Source organism: Rosa chinensis, chromosome 5 (assembly GCF_002994745.2).
Source record: "Rosa chinensis cultivar Old Blush chromosome 5, RchiOBHm-V2, whole genome shotgun sequence".
Taxonomy (NCBI): Eukaryota; Viridiplantae; Streptophyta; class Magnoliopsida; order Rosales; family Rosaceae; genus Rosa; species Rosa chinensis.
The window spans coordinates 30,398,807-30,418,566 of NC_037092.1; the positions used below are offsets into that span (position 1 = coordinate 30,398,807).

Below are 19,760 nucleotides of genomic sequence, written 5' to 3' on the forward strand. Positions count from 1 at the left end.
TTTCAATTTTGATCTAATAGGTCCAATCTGTTAATCTTCCGATAATTGAGTCATTTAACTTGTTGACGTGAATCATATAAGACCTATGTTTTATGATGTGGTTTTGAGGTGACATGCATAGTCAATTTAGGAGTGAGTCTCACTATTAGAAATCTATCAAATAAAAAGTTATTCATCAAATAATCCAACTATAAGTTCAATCCATAGCAGAATATTAACGAATTAGACCTATTAGATCAAAATTGAAAGTACAGGAGTGTTTTTGATGAAATTAGAAGTCCAGTGACTGAATTGATTTTGGACCTAAACCACAGAGTAGTAACCAGTATTTAGACCTAAAGAATATTATGCAAATATGTATTTGGAATCGCAATCAAGATTTTGCTCGAGAATCCCGATATATCCAAAAGAGTAATTTATGATTAATTTCATCATTAAGAAGCCTATTTGAATACCAAGTTCCAATATTCAAATCATTCTCTCTCTCTCTTTTTTTCTTTTTCTTTTTTTAAAGAAGGGCTGGTGCGGCTACTCTCAATCCTTGATTAGTGAAACTACCGAATACAAAGTGGGACATTAAGCCTAAACCCCTAATTACAATAAGCATCTAGAGCACGTCCCGAAATAATATCAAGAGTCTCTACAAAGTACATGTATTCTAACAAGCACTAATTAGCAAAGAGTGTTTTACTAGTTACTCCATTTTCTTTGACATAACGATGACATACCGGAAAGATAACTTGATAACAACAAAGCATAATTACCAAACTCATAGCTTTCCTACTATGTTGCCGTCAGAAAACAAATTCGACGACACTTAGTTTCATCCTGCCACTAGGAGGTTGCAACTATTTAACCATAGATCGTTGCCTCACTAGGCCAGACAAAGCACTTTGAGTGCATACACAGGCATTTACCCCAACTAGCCCTACAAGAAACATGCATGTTCTTATTACGCGCCAATGACGCAACAAAACTAACAAACTTAGATAAATAAAACTAAAAACAGAAAAATAAAAAAGGCAACCCAGGCAGCACCTAAGAAAAGGGCCTAAGCCCAAGCCGCATCACAGGTCACAGGAAGAACACGAGCCGCCAGGCTTGGCTGGCCCAAACCCACTACAGCCTCCGCTGTCGAACCAGCAGCTGTGCTGCCTTGCCAGAGTCGCTGGACATCTGCCATCAACACGCCATTCCCGACGCAGCGTGGGTGAGCACCGCCTCTGCCAATCATATTCTCCCCTAGATTGGATCCAAAGGACCCAACCCAGATCGGGTCAGCCCGATCAGAACCTCGTTGCTCCGCCACGACCACATCACCACCACGCTGAATCCATGACACCAACCCACTCTGCTGACCATGGCAGCGAGAAACCAACCAAAGCCCGACCCCCGCAACCTTCCCCTTCCTCACCTCACAAATTGCCACGATCTCCCCGATCTGAACAAGGATGTCGAATGAGGAAACCCGCCTCACCAAACCCACAAGGGACCGACAAAGGCCCGTCTGACGATGGCGAAAGGGCTCACCACCGGACAGGGAAGACAACCTCAACTTTTCTCTCAGACCTCTCTAGGGTTTTCCCCACGCAAAGAGTTCTTAAACATTCATTCTTCTTAATGTGAAGAAGTTTTTTTTTTTTTTTTGAGATTCTGTGTTGAAATTGGCTAAAATCTAGTCCTATATCACAACCAGCCTCATTGCCATCTCTAATTAAGATCCTAATGAAGAGAAGAGAATGAGTTTCAATTCACAATGTTCTGTTTTAACCACCCTATTGCCATCCCTAATCAAAATGAGGAGAAGAAAGTGAATTTCAACTCACGATGTTCTGTTTTACCCGCTTCATTGTCATCCCTAATCAAGATCAGAATCTGTTTTACAAAGAGAATTAAACATAAGATTCCAAGAAAAACACATTCAAACTGTGAATTATATTGCTGTATTTTAGACATTTCGTTTCTTGTGAATTGTGATCATTGTGCAGCAATTGTGTTGTGCTTCCATCTCAATAGTCTCTTATTCATTTGGTCAAATTTCCCAATACCCAAAACAGAACCTATTTTAGTAACATTTAAACCCTCATAAGAAGTTCTCTTTCTATTTGGCAAAATTTTTGAATTGAACGTCAATAATTTTCTTGTTTCTCAAGAAAAATCTTCAATATTCCACACGTTATTATGACCCTGTACCACATTGATGGGTTATAAAGATAGAAGAAGAAAAAAGAGCACTATTATGGCAATATCCCTTCAATAAAAAAATTTATTCACAAAAATCCCCAGGGTAATGAGAATCCGGTTTCCTTGCTGAAATTAATTCCTCCCAGAGCTTCACCAAAAATGAAAACTTTTGCACTAAGCAAAAATTCTTGATTACAAACTGGGTAGAGAAAAAGAACTAATAATTTAGAATTGATATAACCCTTGTGGATTCATGGATCAAAGAAAGGGGGAGGGGGGATGAAATTTACTATATTACTCTAATAATCTAAAATCTAACAGTATTAGGACCCCAGCAGTTCAATTCCATGACTTTTCTGAGCTTCTCCTCTTTTGACCTCTTGATCTGATTAGAAATGGCTGCAGAAGAAGTGGCAGAGAGTTTCATGGCCTGGGAATATGATCTGATGTTGGTCTTGGCATGTTGATGCAGTGACCTCAGAACACCATTCCATCTGCAAACTCCTTGGTCTTTCAGAGCCTCAACTGCTCCAATACTTGTTGCCACAATCCAAGCCCTGCAAGCTGCTCCAGCACTCATCTTTTTTTATCTTTTTTTTCCTATGATTTTTCTATGAATGAAAAAGAGAAAGAGAAAGAGAAAGAGAAAGCCCTAGTGGGTGAAAAATAAGGGTCTGGTTTTTCTTTTGGGTTTTATTGATTGGGAAATGGACAGAGCGGTCTATATATACTGGAGGAAGTGAGGAAACCAGGGCAGTAGCACCAGCTGTTTTGTAACCTTGTTTGAAAAAAGTCGGTGCAGTCCAATCCAGGTGTTTCGTTTGCCTGTTTTGGTGAGAATCTGTGGTAATTGCTAACCAAAACCATGTGCCAACTCCTCGGTTATTTCTCACGCGCCCTTTTCTTTCTTATTCAATTCAATCACCCAAAAAAGAGGAGATTTTTTTCCCTCAACCCTTTCTTCTATGCATCTTCGGCCTAACATGTAACAACAAATGTGGTCCTAATTACTTGGCGTATGTGGTAATCCCCCTTCCCTAGCCTCTTGACTTGGAGGTTTCCTTATTGAAGAAAGGATTTAGATAGGGGGAAAACCTTCAAGTACTCCAGTCTCGCTTTGTTAACGAAATTAGAGTCTTCGGAAAGAAAATTATTTTTTATATTTGGAATGCAAAATGAAATAAAACAAATCACGAAGGAAAAGAAAATATGAGGAAATGTGGTTCTTTTCATTTCGTACTCTCAAGTCTCAACTCTCAAGAGATTCATTTTTTCTTCTTCTCTCCTTGCATCTATCACTCAATTTTCATTATTTTATTGTATTAATTACAAACTTATTTTAACCATTTTTTTAGCAATTTTCCTTATGTTACCAAACATCAGAAATGAAAATTCATGAAAAATTCAATTTCTCATCCTATAGAAAAGACAACGAAATTACTTTACTTTCCGCTAACCAATGAGACCTCATGGTGGAGGGAAACTCCAAGTAAATCAATATTCATGGAGGTAAAAATCAGGGTGGTACAACTCTATGGAGAGTTAAGAATAGGTGATCTGGCTAATAAGGATGTGCAGGGATACATATAAAAGGAGGAAAACTCGAGGGGGCGCCGTAGAATTCAATCACGCCGGTGGTGGTACTACCAGTAAGAAGAGTACAGGTGCTGTGAGTGATCTTTGTCATAGCGACGATGACCATCAATGCTGTCGGCTTTGTGGTCCGATGGTTAATCACACCAAAGAAAGCTGCCCGTACACAAAGTATGTTCCACACAATGTGTCTCTTCCTGAAGGCCTTGTAAGACTTTCCAAGTGAAGGATGGCCACCCTCGCAGGAAGTGGAAAGCCTATGCTGCTATTCAGAACCTCCTTTCTCAATATTGCCTGCTTTCTAGGCATTCTCTTTTCCTTCTAGTGTTTCCACCATAACATTTTGCTATTACATCCTTTGTTATCGAATTTTGAATCTCTTTATCTGATAATGGAGATTAAGCCATCTTTGTGAGGACACAATGTAATGCATGCATAACTCCTGACCTCAGTGATGCAGTTATAGACTAATACATGCCCCCATTATCTGGCTGAGCTTAGTAGGAAGTAAGAACTAAAAAGATGAAGCTATTAATCCCAAACTGAGCAATACAGCTCTCTTTCTATTGCTGATAACTACCAGAGAGTTTTGCTGAACAGGCAAGGAGAGAATATCTACATTGCAGAAAACAAAAGAATCGATTAAGGCCAACATAGATTTTGTGCATCTGCAATCACAAAATAAGAAATCTTTCTACTCAATGACAAGAAAATCTACTTTGTACAGACTGTCCGGACGGTGATATATCAAACTGAGGCCTATTCACAGAGAGCATGTGATTAGTTAGAGGCTCAACTGAAATGAGCAATGTCAATCCCGTCCGGGATTTTAAATGTGTCAGATGCACCAAACTTCCTTCTCTCTCCACTATCTTCTGGATATTCTTCCTCATTACTACTATCATCATCGTCATCATGGGAGCTAGCTGGTGACGCAGGGTCAGATATACTTTTGGATCGCTTCGATGGCGTGGCAAGCATGCTTAATTGGCCAAAGTGAGAAATTTCGACAACGACCGTGTCATCGTCAACTGGAAGAGGTTGTTTCCATGGTTCCCCATCAATTCTCATGAATGTATGGTCGACTGCGCCCTTGCAAAACTCAAAACGTATTCTGTGTGCCTGCAATGAATTGTGATATGTTTCGTCAGAGAGACAGCCCAACAACAGAGGGAATTAAAACTTCTTAGAGAGAGATGAATGGGGTCAGCCAACTACCATGAAACTGATATATTTATATATACTCTCATATTGGAAGCTAGTATGTGTTCATATTCGTATGACAGAAATAGATGAGCAAAAGTTTTTAATTTATCATACTTGTGCAAGACGAGTCCCATGTCCCTTAGGAGCAAGTAACGCAAGCCCATGCCAGGCATCTCTAAAGCCAACAATCTCAAGAAGGCCATCATCCACATATGGAGGAGTTAAATCCCGCTGTAAAGCACATATCATTTGGAAAAGACATTAAATTTTGTTGGTAAGACACACTGATACTTTTAAATTGAAACTTAATAAAGAGCTGATATATCTGAAACAGATGGGAGAACAATCAAAACTCACATATCGCAGTTTCTTTCTATTTGGCTTCCCCCATGGATCAAGACCACCAGAAAAACTCGGTAAATTGAGGCAAACAATAGACCTAATGCTGTAAATCAAAGATAAAAACGTGACTCATGGAAATGCTGCTTATATATATATATATATTTTTTTTTATGTGCTTGAAAATGGAGTGCAAGTGTGAAGTACGTTAAAATTGGAGAGTAAAAGTCCTTCCCAATACAAAATCCTATAATAAGGCGACAAATGATATAAGGCACAAATGAATGGAAACATGAGGATGAAAACAATGTAAGCTTCTAATTAGTTAATTCAACTGCTAAATAATGAATAATATTATCATATCCATGTCAACCTCATGAAAACATGTTCCAGGGACACTGTACAACTTCTTTAGTTTAAGAATGCAAAATGCAATGCTGCAATTTGTTTTCTGGAAGTACCAAAAAAAAAAAAAAACTTTGTAGGAATAGTGGGTTCGGAGATTAGAGAAGCATAACAGTAGAAGGATAGTTAAAAGATATATTGTCTCACCTGGGAGATATGTGAAGCTCCTCCCAATGACCTTGTCTTTTCATGATCTTAATCTTTGTCAGATGTGCTATATTCCTGCGAAGAAGTTAAGGCATCTCAGTTCTCAGTAAAGACAACAAAGTCTAACTAAGTTCTACCAATCTAACCAAAAAGAAGAACTGTTGACAGCATAGGTCCAGAACTGTATAATGCACTCATCCATGTCCCAATTTAAGAGTATTGCAGAAACAAAGTGAACAAGAAAGTGACCGTGTTATAGCTTATAATGCTGCAATATATCTTCCTTTTTTTTTTTTTTTTTGATCATCTCTTTGCAAAAGTCTATTTTTCAAAAGTCGCCCAAAAGTTTAGGTCCTGTGTGGTAGCTGTGGTCAGTGGTATCAATGAAAAGCCGAGGAGTGCATAGTCAGTCCAGTGGGACCAAAGAAGTTTTAAATGTTGAGGGGAGAAGTGGTAATGCCATGAAGACAGTCAATACATTGAGAATTTAAGATTCTTATTTTTGTCTATTTCTTTCTCAGAAGACATTATACAGTTTCACCAAAACTAAAAAAATAAAAAATAAAAAAATCGTACAGCTGAGCCAAAGAAAAATATGCAAAAGGAAAAACTAACCTTGAAGAAGGATGCATTAGAGAAGCAAAGAACCATCCTTGAGTACATCCAAGCTTGAAGTAGGTACTCTGATCCAATTAAAAAAAAAAATTAAACAATGATAAGAAGCAAGTTCAAAAAGGACGTAACAGGAAAATGATAACGGATTGATGGCAGCTTCAAAACTCTGTTGTATAATATGTATACGTAATAATTACATATACATATTACATAGTTTATAGACACGTGTTGTAATACTAATTTTGACCCATGATGTTAAAGATGCAGAAAATAGTTTAGTACTTGATTAATTAACTGGTTGTTAAACTTTTCAGCGTGCAACTTTCTCTGAGCATGAAAATCATATGATATTTGAGCATCCATTCCTGTATAAAACAAAATACATTTGTCAGGAAACTTCACAACGGCATTCTAGCCTACTAGTTACTGGACCAGACAAGTATCTACATCCAAACAGTTAACACTATGCAGTTCTTTTCTGATACAAAATTAGAAAATCGACACAACAACTCCATTGAGTGATTAATATCTTTCATCTTTAAATAATTAGCACGACTATCATCACTCTCCCCCCATATCATGTCATAACACACTTGGCTGCTTGATTTTAACGTAGCTTGCAGGAAGGCATTTCTCTCAATATACACCAAAGGGCGAGATTTATATATAGGAGGCATGCATATTACAGTGGAATAACTGTACAAAATATATGAGCTTCTAAAGATGATATAGGATACTTTGCTCAAATACAGACATTATGAGGTTCTACTCCACTTTATAGGAGAAACATTTATATTACAGAGTGATGCAATAATGTACATAAGATATGAGCTTCTATAGATGATATAGGAAATTTTCCTATCACACATATTGACATTCAATGCAGAAATCTCTTGTAAGATACGAGATGCTTGCAATGAGTACAATACCGTGCTTAAATTTCGAGTTTTCCTTGGTAGGATCTTTGTTTATAAAACTTGGAAAGTAGATTAAATTTTATGCTCATTTCCATTCCTCACAACTGCAAATCGAAAACTGCAACCCTCAAGATAATATCCAAAATTCATAGGCACACACAAACATAATAGTGGAACTCTTGATTTAAAAGACATTTTATTATTCTTGAATTCTTACCCATGCTAAAGTAGTTCCAAAATCCCCCACGAAATGTCTGGAAGCCCTCCTGAGAACAGCCAACAGTTACTGTATATTAATACCAAGTATGCTAAACCAATCCATACTGCGATGAAACCAAAACCAAGATAACCAAGAGACACAAAACAAACCAGATTGAGTGTATCAGTTTTGGAGACCTGATGAAATGCATGCAAAGAATGCGGTAGGTCCAGAGGTGCAATAGGATCACATGAACCTTCCTTTGGAGTCCTCATTCTCATAATGATGTGCCAGCTGAGATATACAGAAAAGGTGAAAGAAAAGACTATGTTCAACTCTTCATTGATGAGTGATTCACTGAGCAGGAATTTAGCTGTAAAGGCCTATTACATAGGTATTGATGTGTGAACAAAGCACGAAAAAGTCAATTTGTGAAAAATAATGGTTTTTACCTGTCAATTTTCATTTCCTTTGCTGTCTTCACTTGGTTCAAGAAATACTGCACAGATTGTCGGTCTGTCCCAGGATTTTTCTTTCCCTATAAAGTTAAGAACAGATTATTTCCCAAGTCTACTACTGAACTGAGTCAATGCACCAACAGTTACTATGAAGATATAGATTTCATGATCTAGTCCACATAGAGACACCCAAACATGTAGAAATGTTCTTTTAAATATACTAAATGTAAATGTAACTAACTGACATTACTGGTAAACAAATGAAACTATAAATGCAGTTGTAACTTATTAGCTATTACAAAACAATAGCAAATAGCAGATAGATTACAGAATACAGACACGAGACTATACACTTGATAGTTCACACTTATTAGATGCAGAGACATATTTTCCTATACTGCCGAAACTACAATAGGAAATATGCAGGAAATGGCCCCATTTCCACATTAATACTTGACGACTTCAGAGTGCTCTGACTAGATGATCAAGGCAAGTGAGATTAACAAAACCAGAGGCAAAAGAAATGAAAAACCAAAGTGGCAATGACCATCAAGTAATTAACATATGTTAAAGTACACAAGGTTAGCAAACAACATATTACCCATCCAAACGCGAAATGGACATTATTTCCAGTTCCCAATGGCATCGTGGCGATTGGAGGTGGGTTAGGCAGTTTAAGATCAGAAACTACACTGAGGAGCCAGCCAGCTGTACCATCTCCACCTGCAGCCTATCAATGCAACTGCCTATCAATTCGAAGATAACAGAACAAATTCATATGCTACTTAGGACACGCGCACACCTCTCGACATACACAAGCTTACACAAACAACGGAAACTCACAATTATTCTTAACCTCTTCTGGATATCAGCAGCCAAAACATCTCCTCTGCCCTTGAGTGTTTCCAAAGCAACATAGAGCTTGTGAAGCACCTTGTCAGGAGCCGTTTGTCCCAAGTCAAATACCTGAAAAAGATCACTTAAAACCAATCTTCACGCACACAATTCCATGAAGTAAAAATGACAAGTGTCCGCGGCCGAAAACCAAACCTGGTGCTCATTGAGAAGGGCTCTATATGTAAGAACAAGTTCACCTCCAAGCTGACCACCACTTCTAGTATTAACAAACACTATCACCGGACACGCAGGTGCAAATTTGATCTTCGGCACCGCCCCGCCCACAAGTATGTAATTCGGAATGTAAAAATCCTTCAACTTGCCTCTATTTCCCACCATTGCCTCCCAACTACAAAAGTTTTCAATCAATTCACATAATTCCATTTCATCACCTAATAAATTTCCAATCACAAACAAAGCACCAATTCTCCTATCAATAACAAACATTTTGCATCGAATTTCACATTCCAACCTCCTCGAAACGAGACCGTGTATAGAGTCTCGCAAGCGGCAACCGGAAATGCGATTCGGGAACTCCATTACCGTTATGTGCGTTAACTTTTCCGGTAGCACAGGGCAGTAGAGTAGTTATATATAAACCAAGCGATCATGAGGTTTGTGCTTTACCTGGAACAAGAAGCTTCGTTGAAATTTCGAAGCAATCAGATTGAGATTCAGAATCGGAACAAAAGCCACTGTTCTATCCAAAATTAAAGCAAGGCTGCGATTCGATTCGGACAAGGACGAATCAGAGAGGAAAGGAATTAGAATCTTCGCCGGTTTTGGTTTTTCCTTTTGATTTTGATTTGGATTTGGATTTCGGAATTTCTAGGGGTTTGGTTAGTTGAACACGAAAGAGGATGCTTTTTATAGGCGGACAAAAAAGAGGCAAAAAAGATTTGAACTCGTCACCAAAGGTGCTTTGTTTTGGGCTTTTCGGGGAGGTGGTTATCGTCTGCGGAGAGGTCTATGGGGCCTTGTGATTACGCGGCGAGTTGGAATTTGTCACGTGTGTACGTGTCTGCGTTGGTTTTGGTGTAAAAATAGGAGATGGGTACGAAGTGCCGAAGGGGAAAGGGTTCAACGCGGTGTCACCTTTTCTGGCAATTGCACAGAAGTTCAGGCCAGCAATACAGGCTGGCCTCTGCGGTGGGCTGGATCGGCATGATATGGGCCTAAAGGTTTTTTCTTAACCCTAACCCGACTGCTTGACTCGCTCATCATATCGGATCACTCAACAATTAACATTGATCTGGCATAACTTCCAATATTATAAAAGTCATGGGTTCGATTCTCATTGACATATGTAACGATGGGTTGGGCTAAGGGTTTTTTTATTAATATATATATATATATATATATATATCAAATTAGTCCGATCGAACTAATGTCCAACATAAACCGTTCATGTTCATAATGATAAATCACGATTATGAACGCCTTAATGACAATCAATTTGATTGAAAATTTGCAAAACTGATATGCTCATGAAGACCTAAAAATTAAGCGGTCAAGATGCCGATATATAATCGAAATTTAGGTCCCACAAGAGATTTCTTAAATTGGCAAAAAAAAAAGGATCTTTTAGTGGAATGACCCTGTGTAGTTCTCAATATAAAAAAAGGATTGGTCCGTACACTACCTGAACTATTGCTCATTATAAATTTAAAATTTCAATACCTCACGTTTTGAAAATATCATAATATCCTTACCCCCGACCGAAGATTGGTACCTAGAGCCATTAGCCGTTATAGAGATTGCTAGCCGTCAATTTTTGAATGGTATTTTCGTCCCTTCCGTTACAAAGGCTTATTTTCTATATTTAATCATCGATGTAAATAATCAATCTCATGAGAATATTCCGGATTATGGTTATGTCCAAGAGACATCATTGGGGGACGCTCCAATGTCAAAACCAATTCCAGATAATAGAGAGATCTCTATGAATTACACTAGTGTACATGAGATGATGGATAGAAATTCTATGGCTATTGATGATGCATTTGCATATCATATTGCAAAATGAATTATAGAATATGATGATATCGAACCTCGCTCTGTCGAAGAATGTCAACAAAGAGCGGATTGGCCTAAATGGAAAGATGCGATCCAGGCTGAATTAGATTCACTAGCAAAGAGACAAGTATTTGGGCCTATAACGCAGACACCCTCAGATGTAAAACCTGTTAGCGATAAATGGGTCTTTGTTAGAAAGCGTAATGAGAAAAATGAGGTGGTTAGATATAAAGCCCTTCTTGTGACGCAAGGTTTCTCACAACGCCCTGGAATCGACTACGATGAGACATACTCTCCGGTAATGGACGTTATAACGTTTCGCTACCTTGTCAGTTTGGTAGTTTCCGAAAAACTTAACATGCAGCTTATGGATGTGGTTACAACATATCTCTATGGAGATCTAGATGCAGAGATATATATGAAGGTTCCAGATGGACTTCAATTACCCAAATCAAGTGGCTCTAAACCACGGAGAGGGTTTTCAATAAGATTAAAACGCTCACTATATGGATTAAAACAATCCGGATGGATGTGGTATAACCGTCCAAGTGACTACTTGATTAGGAAGGGATATATTAATAATGAAATATGCCCATGCATGTTCATTAAAAGAACAAGTTCCGGATTGGCAATCGTAGCAGTTTATGTCGATGACATGAACCTAATTGGAACTCTAGATGAGTTGAATGAAACTGCTAAATACTTGAAATCCGAATTTGAGATGAAAGATCTTGGGAAAAAACGGTTTTGTCTCGGTTTAGAACTCGAGCACCGTAGTGATGGGATTTTGATCCATCAGTCTTCATATACTCAGAAAATTCTAAGGCGCTTTAATGAAGATAAAGCAAAGCATGTGAGTACTCTCATGATCGGTCGTAGTCTTGAGCCCAGAAAAGATCCGTTTCGCCCAAAGGATGAGGACGAAGAACTATTAGAGGCCGAAGTGCCCTATTTAAGTGCAACAGGCGCATTATTGTACTTAGTTCAATGCACAATACCGGATATCTCATTTACAGTGAACTTGTTAGCTCGACATAGCTCTGCGACAACACGCCGCCAACTATACGATATTCGTAAAGATGAATTTAGCCCATCTTGTACCCAAAAAAAGCTGAAGTCAGCTTATCCTAATGCTTTAATTTATTAATGCAGTTCTATTATACATTCACATATATCTAAAGTCTTGAGTATGAGTTTTCTACTTCGACAAAGCTTTCATTTGTTTCAATTTTCTGCGGAAAGAGTCACCTTCAACTCACGGTATGCCACGATGCTAGTGCTCCTTTGATGTCATCAATTAATTGAAAATTTAAGCACCTATTGACTTCTCATCTTCTTCTAGAGTGCTCCCATTATTGAAACTTGGGTTAGTCTCCCAAAAATTCTAGAGCCACTAAATGTACATGATTGCTATAAATTACATAGTTTATATCTAAATCATCAAAACATACATCCAACTCAGGGTCCAGACCTCAATCATCGAGCTTCCATCGTGGTAATGGTAATCATGTTTCCTGTTTTGCTTCTTCCTTCACTAATGAAGGTATCACCATCCATGGAACTTCGTTCTGTGAAGAAACCAGGCTCCTTCGGTTCAGGCAACATTGCTCCCTCGTTGCTTAACATGAACACCACTGATGACATTACTGGTCTGTCGATGGGCCGCTTTTGCACGCATAATAGACCAACTTGTATACATCTTAGTACCTCAAGCTCAACATATGAGTCCTCCAAGCATGGATCTAATAGTTCCAAAACCTTTTCTTTGTTCCATAGTAGCCAGGCCTGGGACAATTGCAAATCACATTCCTTTAGTCACACACATATATATATGGAAAAACTAAGGTTCAAAATAAAGACACATAATCATCTAATGCCTTACATGTCCCAGAAGACTGTGATGGTGATCTGGATGATGAAACCCTCTGTTCTTTCTGCCACTTACCATCTCTAGCAAAAGCACTCCAAAACTAAAGACATCGGATTTCACTGAAAAGTGCCCATCAATTGCGTACTCGGGAGACATATACCCACTGCATGTAAACAATACAATTTAAGTAACTGATCATATTTGGAAATCATGAATTTGTTTTGGTTGTTGAAGGCATTGATGATCTATGTTACTATAACTCACTATGTGCCAATCACTCGTTTTGTCTTTGCTTCAGTCTGATCAAGTCCAAAAATTCTTGCTATGCCGAAGTCAGATATTTTGGGGTTCAGCTCATTGTCGAGTAAAATGTTGCTACTCTTGAGGTCCCTATGAATGATTCTCAATCTGGAGTCTTGGTGGAGGTAGAGAAGTCCACGTGCAGTTCCAATTATAATGTTGACTCGTTTTTGCCAATCAAGCGATTTCTTTCTATTTTCATCTGCACAAGTCATCAATCATGTCAAATTTGGTTAAATTTTCTTTTGCTGAGACATAAAAAGAGCCTAATCATACCACTGTTCTATTGAGTAAACTACAATGAAAAGTAGTAAAAGAAACGAGGTTCCAGACCGAAAATAAAGCAGTTCAAGCTTTTATTAGGCATATACTCATAGATTAGCATCCTCTCTTGTCCTTCAATGCAGCAGCCCAAAAGTTTAACAAGATTCCTGTGTTGAAGGTTGGCTATCATCGTAACTTCATTCTTAAACTCATCAATACCTTGCCCGGAATCTTTTGAGAGTCTTTTTACTGCTACTAGTTGTTCTTGTGCTAGGTTGGCCTGAAAATTACTGTAAGTTTTAAGATTACATTGATAGACAATGAGATCAACTGTCGATTTCTTACCTTGTAAACTGGACCAAAACCTCCCTCCCCAAGTATGTTTGTCCCTGAGAAGTTATTGGTGCCTGCTGCAATTGTATGAAAATCAAACAGTGGCAACTCCATGTCTTCCTTATTCGATCTTGAACCTATATAAGAGGTAAAAAAGGAAAAGAGATGTATCAAATTAATTTGCAAAGTGCATATGAATAATCAAAGGGAACTGTCCTTTTTATTGCTTGGTAAGATTTGCAGAAGCAAATACAAGATATTCATAAAGGCCACCGGACAGGACATGAACATGAAAGGACTGTGTAAACAGTTTCACCAATTATATTTTGTTTCCACAAAACATTAGGCAAGGTCACTATGCTTACCCCTCTTCTTTCCTTTCTTCTTCCAAATTATAAGCCAACATGACACTCCCAGCAAAATTAGAACACAAGCTGCTGAGATGACCGCTATGAGCACTATTCTTTTCTCCTTCTGACCGGCATGACCTAAAGATCATATGATGTTTAACACTCAGATATTAGTCAAACGTCTTAACTGTCTCACATAATTACTTACTAAAAGTGTAGTGTAATTGCAGTCATCTTCTTTGACCTGTTTCAGCAGTTTTTCGTGCATTAGCATGTCTAAATGGAAGCATACAGAGCGTAACAAAATTTTGATCTTTTTCTATTTGAGTCTTGAAACATGCAATTTGAAAGCAATAAACATATGCTATTGATAAAAATGGGATTGCAGGGTCCGGCAATTCCTATTGGATGTACGATGTGCTAAAACCTGAAAAATTCTATAATAGATACTCGTATCTCATACACATTTATAAACGTGACAACAAATTTGTTATCAAAGTAGTAATATTGAGTCCTATTTTGTGTAATCTTAGTTCGAATAATAGTAATTACATCACCTACGACCTTATTACAAGTTTTTGAACAAATTTGTTGTTAATGTTATAATTTTTGTTTAATTATATGTAAATAGTGTAAATGAATATGGTAATTTTATTCTCAATGTTGTAATTTTAATTCAAATAATTGTGATTTTTGTTCAAATAGATGTAAAATGAGTGTATGATAAAACCTTATGTTCATGATTAAGGACTTGGATACACAAATCAGGAGATGGAAGCAGAATACTGAAGTACCTAGTTCTGAAGCTGGCATCCTAATATAAATACGTTGCTGCTCACTTTCATCAGCAAACTCACGGATATCAATAAGGTCTTTAAACCACATCAGACAGCCGGTGCCTCCAAGACTGTAATCTGAATAAGAATAAGCAATACAAGAACAATTCTTCAAACACTCTGCCCTGCATTCCTTCTTGTTCCGGCTCTTGTTGACCCAAAAATCCAACAGGTCTGGCAGTTTTACGTTTTGAATTTCCCGAAACCCTTCTCCTTTCTGACAATCCAATTGTATCTTCCTTGTGCACCCACTTGTCGTATTAAGCACCACCCACTCTTGCTGGGATTTCGGAATAAACCCGTCCAAGCAGTCACAAATGGGTGAGTTGTTAATTCTGCAAATGCCATTTGCGCCACACTCCCCGTACCTATCACATCGATCATTCAGCAAATTATACATATCGTTCCATTCAGTGCTTCCTTTATTCAGCACTAACCGCTGCATGTCACCTCCTTCAGTTAGCCGCAATCTTGTAATAAGAGAATTGTCATTATACGTGTAATACAACTCATTTGTATCATACACATAACTAGGTGTTATAATTTCATTGTTCGAAACAGGATAACCAGTAAACCGAAGACCATTCCAGGGCCCACTTCGAAACTCTTTCTCCGATCCCTTAGCAAGAACAAGCTGAGGCAAAGCAAGATTAACAATCCTATAGGTATACTCACCAAGAGATGGATCACTAGCATTTTTCCAAGAAGTCAAGAACTTGTTGAGCCCGGTTCTGAAATCCCATCCAAGCTTCATCCCTGCTAACAATGTATCCGATGGGAAATCAAAACTCTGCCATACAAAACTTTCCGAACCCGCTGTAGCCTTGTCTCTGACAACAAAATTTCCAGTCTCCAAAAGCTGTGCAACAGGATCTTCAACTACTGTGGAAAAATTAGAATACCATACAGTGTTGTTCATCTGGTCTAAAAGGACCAAAGTACCATTTTCGGTTAATGTCAGGGCTCCATCTGAACCTGGAATTGGGTTTTCTCTGTTGGCGACCCATACAACTATATTCGAAAACTTGGTGTACCAAATTCCTAAATACCATGCTTTAGAGTTTCCGGAGGAGAAGAGTCCTAATTCAAATCTTCCACCGGAAGAAACCAAGGTATTGGAGCTGGTGATGGATTGTGTTGGAGATATAGTATCAACTGCACTGCATAAACTGAACACTAAAACATGGAAAAGAGAGATGAATAAGATGAAAGGAAGGCCCTTCATCTGAATTTTTCGGCTAAGGAATGGAAAGGAGATGGACACCAGTAGTTTTGGACTTATTGCATCATACTCTGCAGCAGCAGCCCTTAATCAAAGTCAAAACTAGCAATCTGGCATGAATTTACATGGACATAGAAAATAATGTTAGATAGGAATTACCTTTATTGGGTGGTAATTCTCCCACTAAAGACACCATTTTTTACTTTCCTTCAAGGCTTTCACCTTGCTGGGTAGGTCTCTCATTTGCCAATCTCTTGGGCAAGGGAAACAGATCGCTGAATTTATTAAAGAGGGAATTTTTCCGCCAAATTGTTTTCTGGAAATCTCCGGCCAATCGCCACCGTGAGGAGGATGAATTCCACAGCTTGGGGCAACAGTGGCATTGACTGCTCCATGTGCGTGGATCGTAAGAACGAAGAAGGATTGACTGGTTAAAAAATCAGCATAAAGAAGACCAAACAAAAGTCGTTTTGCCGCCTTTGCAGAAAGACCGGAGCCTTTGTTCCTATTATTTATTTATTTTCTTTCCTGCATGCTCTCTCTTCTTTGTGGACCAAATTTTACACGCCCAATCCCCAAGTCTTTACGTCCAAACCCTCCACTCTTTCTTATTTGTATGCATGAACATGGTTCTAAGATCATAATCATTCATCTAGTAGATAACTAGCAATAATTGGCCGCGCTTTACTGCAGGAGTTAGGATCGGTAGTGAATTGTTAATGACAGCGAATCATTGGTTTTGGTTTCCTACTTCCTAATATCGTACTAAAGAAAATATTCTGAAAGTTGAAGTAAAGACGTAATTTAAGAGGCTCGCAGAAGCAGAACTTAATTCTGAAAAGAATTTTATTTTAATTTGTTGATTGAACTTTATTGTGTCCACCAGTTCAATCATTTTTTTCATTCTAGTCCTTGGAGAGGGACTGCAATTCTGGGTGTAGATAAACAGGACTCCCAGCTGAACTTGGCTTGAACTTCCTTGCAAACTTCTTGAATTATTTCTGGAATTGCTGCTTTTGCCAGGCGCTTAGATTGAGTATTATAGTGAAATGAACTGGATCAGATTACATCATGATTTATTCTCCCTGTTAATTCAGTGTGGAAAGGCCGCTGCTACTCTGTGGAATTTGTTGTGGGAATGTCTGGAAATTGATTAGTAATAATTAAAAGAATCAATATTATATTTGTACTGTCAAAAAACATATTCAAGGAATAGTATTTTAGTTGATCACCTGCAGTAGGATACAGCGAGTTGTAACCCGCTTTGTTGTCATACCGTGCAAACTTTAAACTCAGCAACCTACTAAACAAACTCGAATACTGGTAAAACAATCTTAATTACCGACAAAACAACTCAAATGAAAATACTTGTACAGAAAGAACTTGATCTTTTAAATGCTGTCTAAAGAAATACAAACCGAAGCCTCTATTTTTCCATGGATTTACAATCAATTTACTGCACAGAATATACATCTTCAATCAAGTCAAAGGCAAAAAGAACACTGAATCTACCAAGCCTAAACTAAACTAAATTCACTTTCTGGGGTCTAACAATATCATGATTCATGAAAAGATGAAATCATATTCCTAACACTAACACCATCAACTCACCACCAATTTAGATATTACAAATTGTAAGTCTGAACCAACCAAATACTATTTTGATTAACTCTAATCAAACAGAATTGCTATAAATAATTCCGGCTAACAAAAAGAAACAATTATCATCACATATTCCCTAGATTCTAATCGAAGAAAATTGAAGACAACATCATTAGAATATTAGGAAACACTATTTTGTTCCCTGGACCCTAATCAAACAGAATTGCTATAAATGGTTCCTAACATACAAAAAGAAACAATTATCATCACAGATTCCCTGGATTCTAATCGAACAAAATTGAACACAACATCATTAGCACATAGTAGAAAACTAATCAGTATCCAACAAAGGTCTACAACTCTACATAGTGAAAACATTTATGAAAAGCACATACAAATTAATGAAACATTTTAAATCCTTACAAACAAAAGCTATCTCTTCAAGCCACTCCAATGAACAAAATCTAACACAAGTTAAGAACATCCAGAAACAAAAACTAACCCAAAAACACCCAGATCAGAAATTCCGGTACACAAACGCAATCAAAACCAAGATCATAAATTCCGGTACCAATAACAGATAACAGAAAGGGCAACACATATACTGATATATGTAATCACAAATTTCCACCAAAACCCAAACAGAAAGTACAGAAATCATTGAAACCTACTAATTAGAAATTTCCACACTGTGCTCAAAACCCAGATCCCTCTCTCACTTCTTTCAGCCTCTACCCTTGCTGAATATCACCTCTCTCTATCTTCTATCTCTACCGCTCACAAAATTTTATAGCACAGAACAGCACTCTAGTCAAAACCCAGATCCCTCTCTCACCTGTTTCAACCTCTATCCTCCCCTAAATATCACCTCTCTCTACCTTTTTTTTTTTTTTTTTTGGACGTGATCTCTCTATCAATCGCTTTAGGGATTTCACATTTTCACCCACATACCGAACAGCTGCATCAATAAAAGCAGGGACAGCTACGTCATTTCCCACCCCCGACCTCAACTCACCACCTCAACTCATCTTTAGTACATGCTCTCCCCAAAAACCGTGAAGGGACAGAAGACGCATCTTTGCATTAACCAGGGGAGGGGGAGGATCAACACCCAGTTCTGAAACCTGAGTGTCAGCTTGCACAAATACACAGGCCGTACAATTTTTTTCGCATTCAACAAGTACTGGCTTCTCGTTAAGATACTACAAGCAATCCATGTACACTAAAGTATGAAACCATTGCAGTACAGAGAAACTCGACTGATCAACTCAACACCACCATACCAAAAACTTGAGCTCAACCTACCAATCCAATGACCGAGTCAACCCAACTATAGTAGCAATTATGAACTGTTACTGCAGTCAATTGGGTTTACCTGATCACATTATGACTGATTTGAACCAATGTTCTAGTTTGGAAAGAATCCATGATGCATGCCTAATTATATGTATTATGCTTGATAATCTAAAATATACACATTTGAGGTATCAAATTTAATACATAAAAGACTGTCTATATTTTATTTAGAAATAAAATGTCAGACAAATGACTTCAGATTACTTCTTAAAAATAAAAATTATAAAATAAAAAATTAAAGCAACCGGCCTGTCTATTAGGGCTGGGATTTTTAAACCGAAAAGCAGGAGAACCGAACCGAACCGGCTAGTTCGGTGCGGTTCTTATACTTAAATATCCAGTTTTTGTTCTGAACAGAACCGAATGAAGATAAGTCAGTTCGGTGTCGGTTCTCAGTTATGGAAAAGCAAAAAAACCGAGGAACCAATTCTCTTATGTTTATACACGTGCTGCTCTCAATTATATCTAAACTTAAACAATTCCCATGTTTTAAAGGCTGTCAGAGATAGTGGGTGAGCAGTTTGATTTTTTAAGAGTGGGAGCGGCAGGCAGCAACTGTAGCATGCACATGGGAATTCTTCTCAATTGAGAGTGGCTGAGTGGGAGAAAAAAAAAACAGAAAGACAAAAAGTGGGAGATAGTATGTGTTGG

The 19,760-nt window shown here is 37.9% G+C and overlaps 3 protein-coding genes across 13 annotated transcripts; all 3 read right to left on the reverse strand.

The window, feature by feature from the left end:
* Positions 1–2,237: 2,237 nt before the first annotated feature.
* LOC112166188 lies at positions 2,238–2,888 on the reverse strand. Its single transcript, XM_024302961.1, has one exon. The coding sequence runs from the start codon at positions 2,762–2,764 to the stop codon at positions 2,492–2,494; it is 273 nt and encodes a 90-aa protein (XP_024158729.1). The 5' UTR covers positions 2,765–2,888; the 3' UTR covers positions 2,238–2,491.
* Positions 2,889–3,610: 722 nt separating this feature from the next.
* LOC112165473 (diacylglycerol kinase 5) lies at positions 3,611–9,816 on the reverse strand. 5 transcript variants are annotated; one of them, XM_024301989.2, is made up of 14 exons: positions 9,433–9,581; positions 9,114–9,309; positions 8,907–9,029; positions 8,665–8,793; positions 8,058–8,143; positions 7,776–7,899; positions 7,624–7,672; positions 6,772–6,854; positions 6,490–6,557; positions 5,875–5,949; positions 5,341–5,428; positions 5,098–5,214; positions 4,575–4,899; positions 3,611–4,392 (listed from the first exon to the last, which is right to left on the reverse strand). In XM_024301989.2, the coding sequence occupies exons 1-14, from the start codon at positions 9,498–9,500 to the stop codon at positions 4,292–4,294; spliced, it is 1,632 nt and encodes a 543-aa protein (XP_024157757.1). In that variant the 5' UTR covers positions 9,501–9,581; the 3' UTR covers positions 3,611–4,291. The 5 variants fall into 5 exon arrangements, 4 of the variants coding, with proteins under 4 accessions (XP_024157757.1, XP_024157760.1, XP_040375562.1 ...); XR_005810848.1 differs by having other exon boundaries at positions 3,612–4,392; positions 4,496–4,899; XM_024301992.2 differs by having other exon boundaries at positions 3,612–4,392; positions 7,803–7,899.
* Positions 9,817–12,147: 2,331 nt separating this feature from the next.
* On the reverse strand, positions 12,148–18,655 carry LOC112167280 (G-type lectin S-receptor-like serine/threonine-protein kinase At4g27290). Of its 7 annotated transcripts, none has more exons than XM_040507268.1 (10): positions 18,425–18,655; positions 17,384–17,451; positions 16,311–17,264; positions 14,888–16,222; positions 14,109–14,231; positions 13,756–13,880; positions 13,480–13,690; positions 13,111–13,348; positions 12,859–13,009; positions 12,148–12,761 (listed from the first exon to the last, which is right to left on the reverse strand). In XM_040507268.1, exons 3-10 carry the CDS (start codon positions 16,345–16,347, stop codon positions 12,453–12,455), a joined length of 2,529 nt encoding a protein of 842 aa, XP_040363202.1. In that variant the 5' UTR covers positions 16,348–17,264; positions 17,384–17,451; positions 18,425–18,655; the 3' UTR covers positions 12,148–12,452. The 7 variants fall into 7 exon arrangements, with proteins under 7 accessions (XP_040363202.1, XP_024160062.1, XP_024160061.1 ...); XM_024304294.2 differs by having other exon boundaries at positions 16,311–17,269; XM_024304293.2 differs by having other exon boundaries at positions 16,311–17,293.
* Between the last annotated feature and the right edge of the window lie 1,105 nt (positions 18,656–19,760).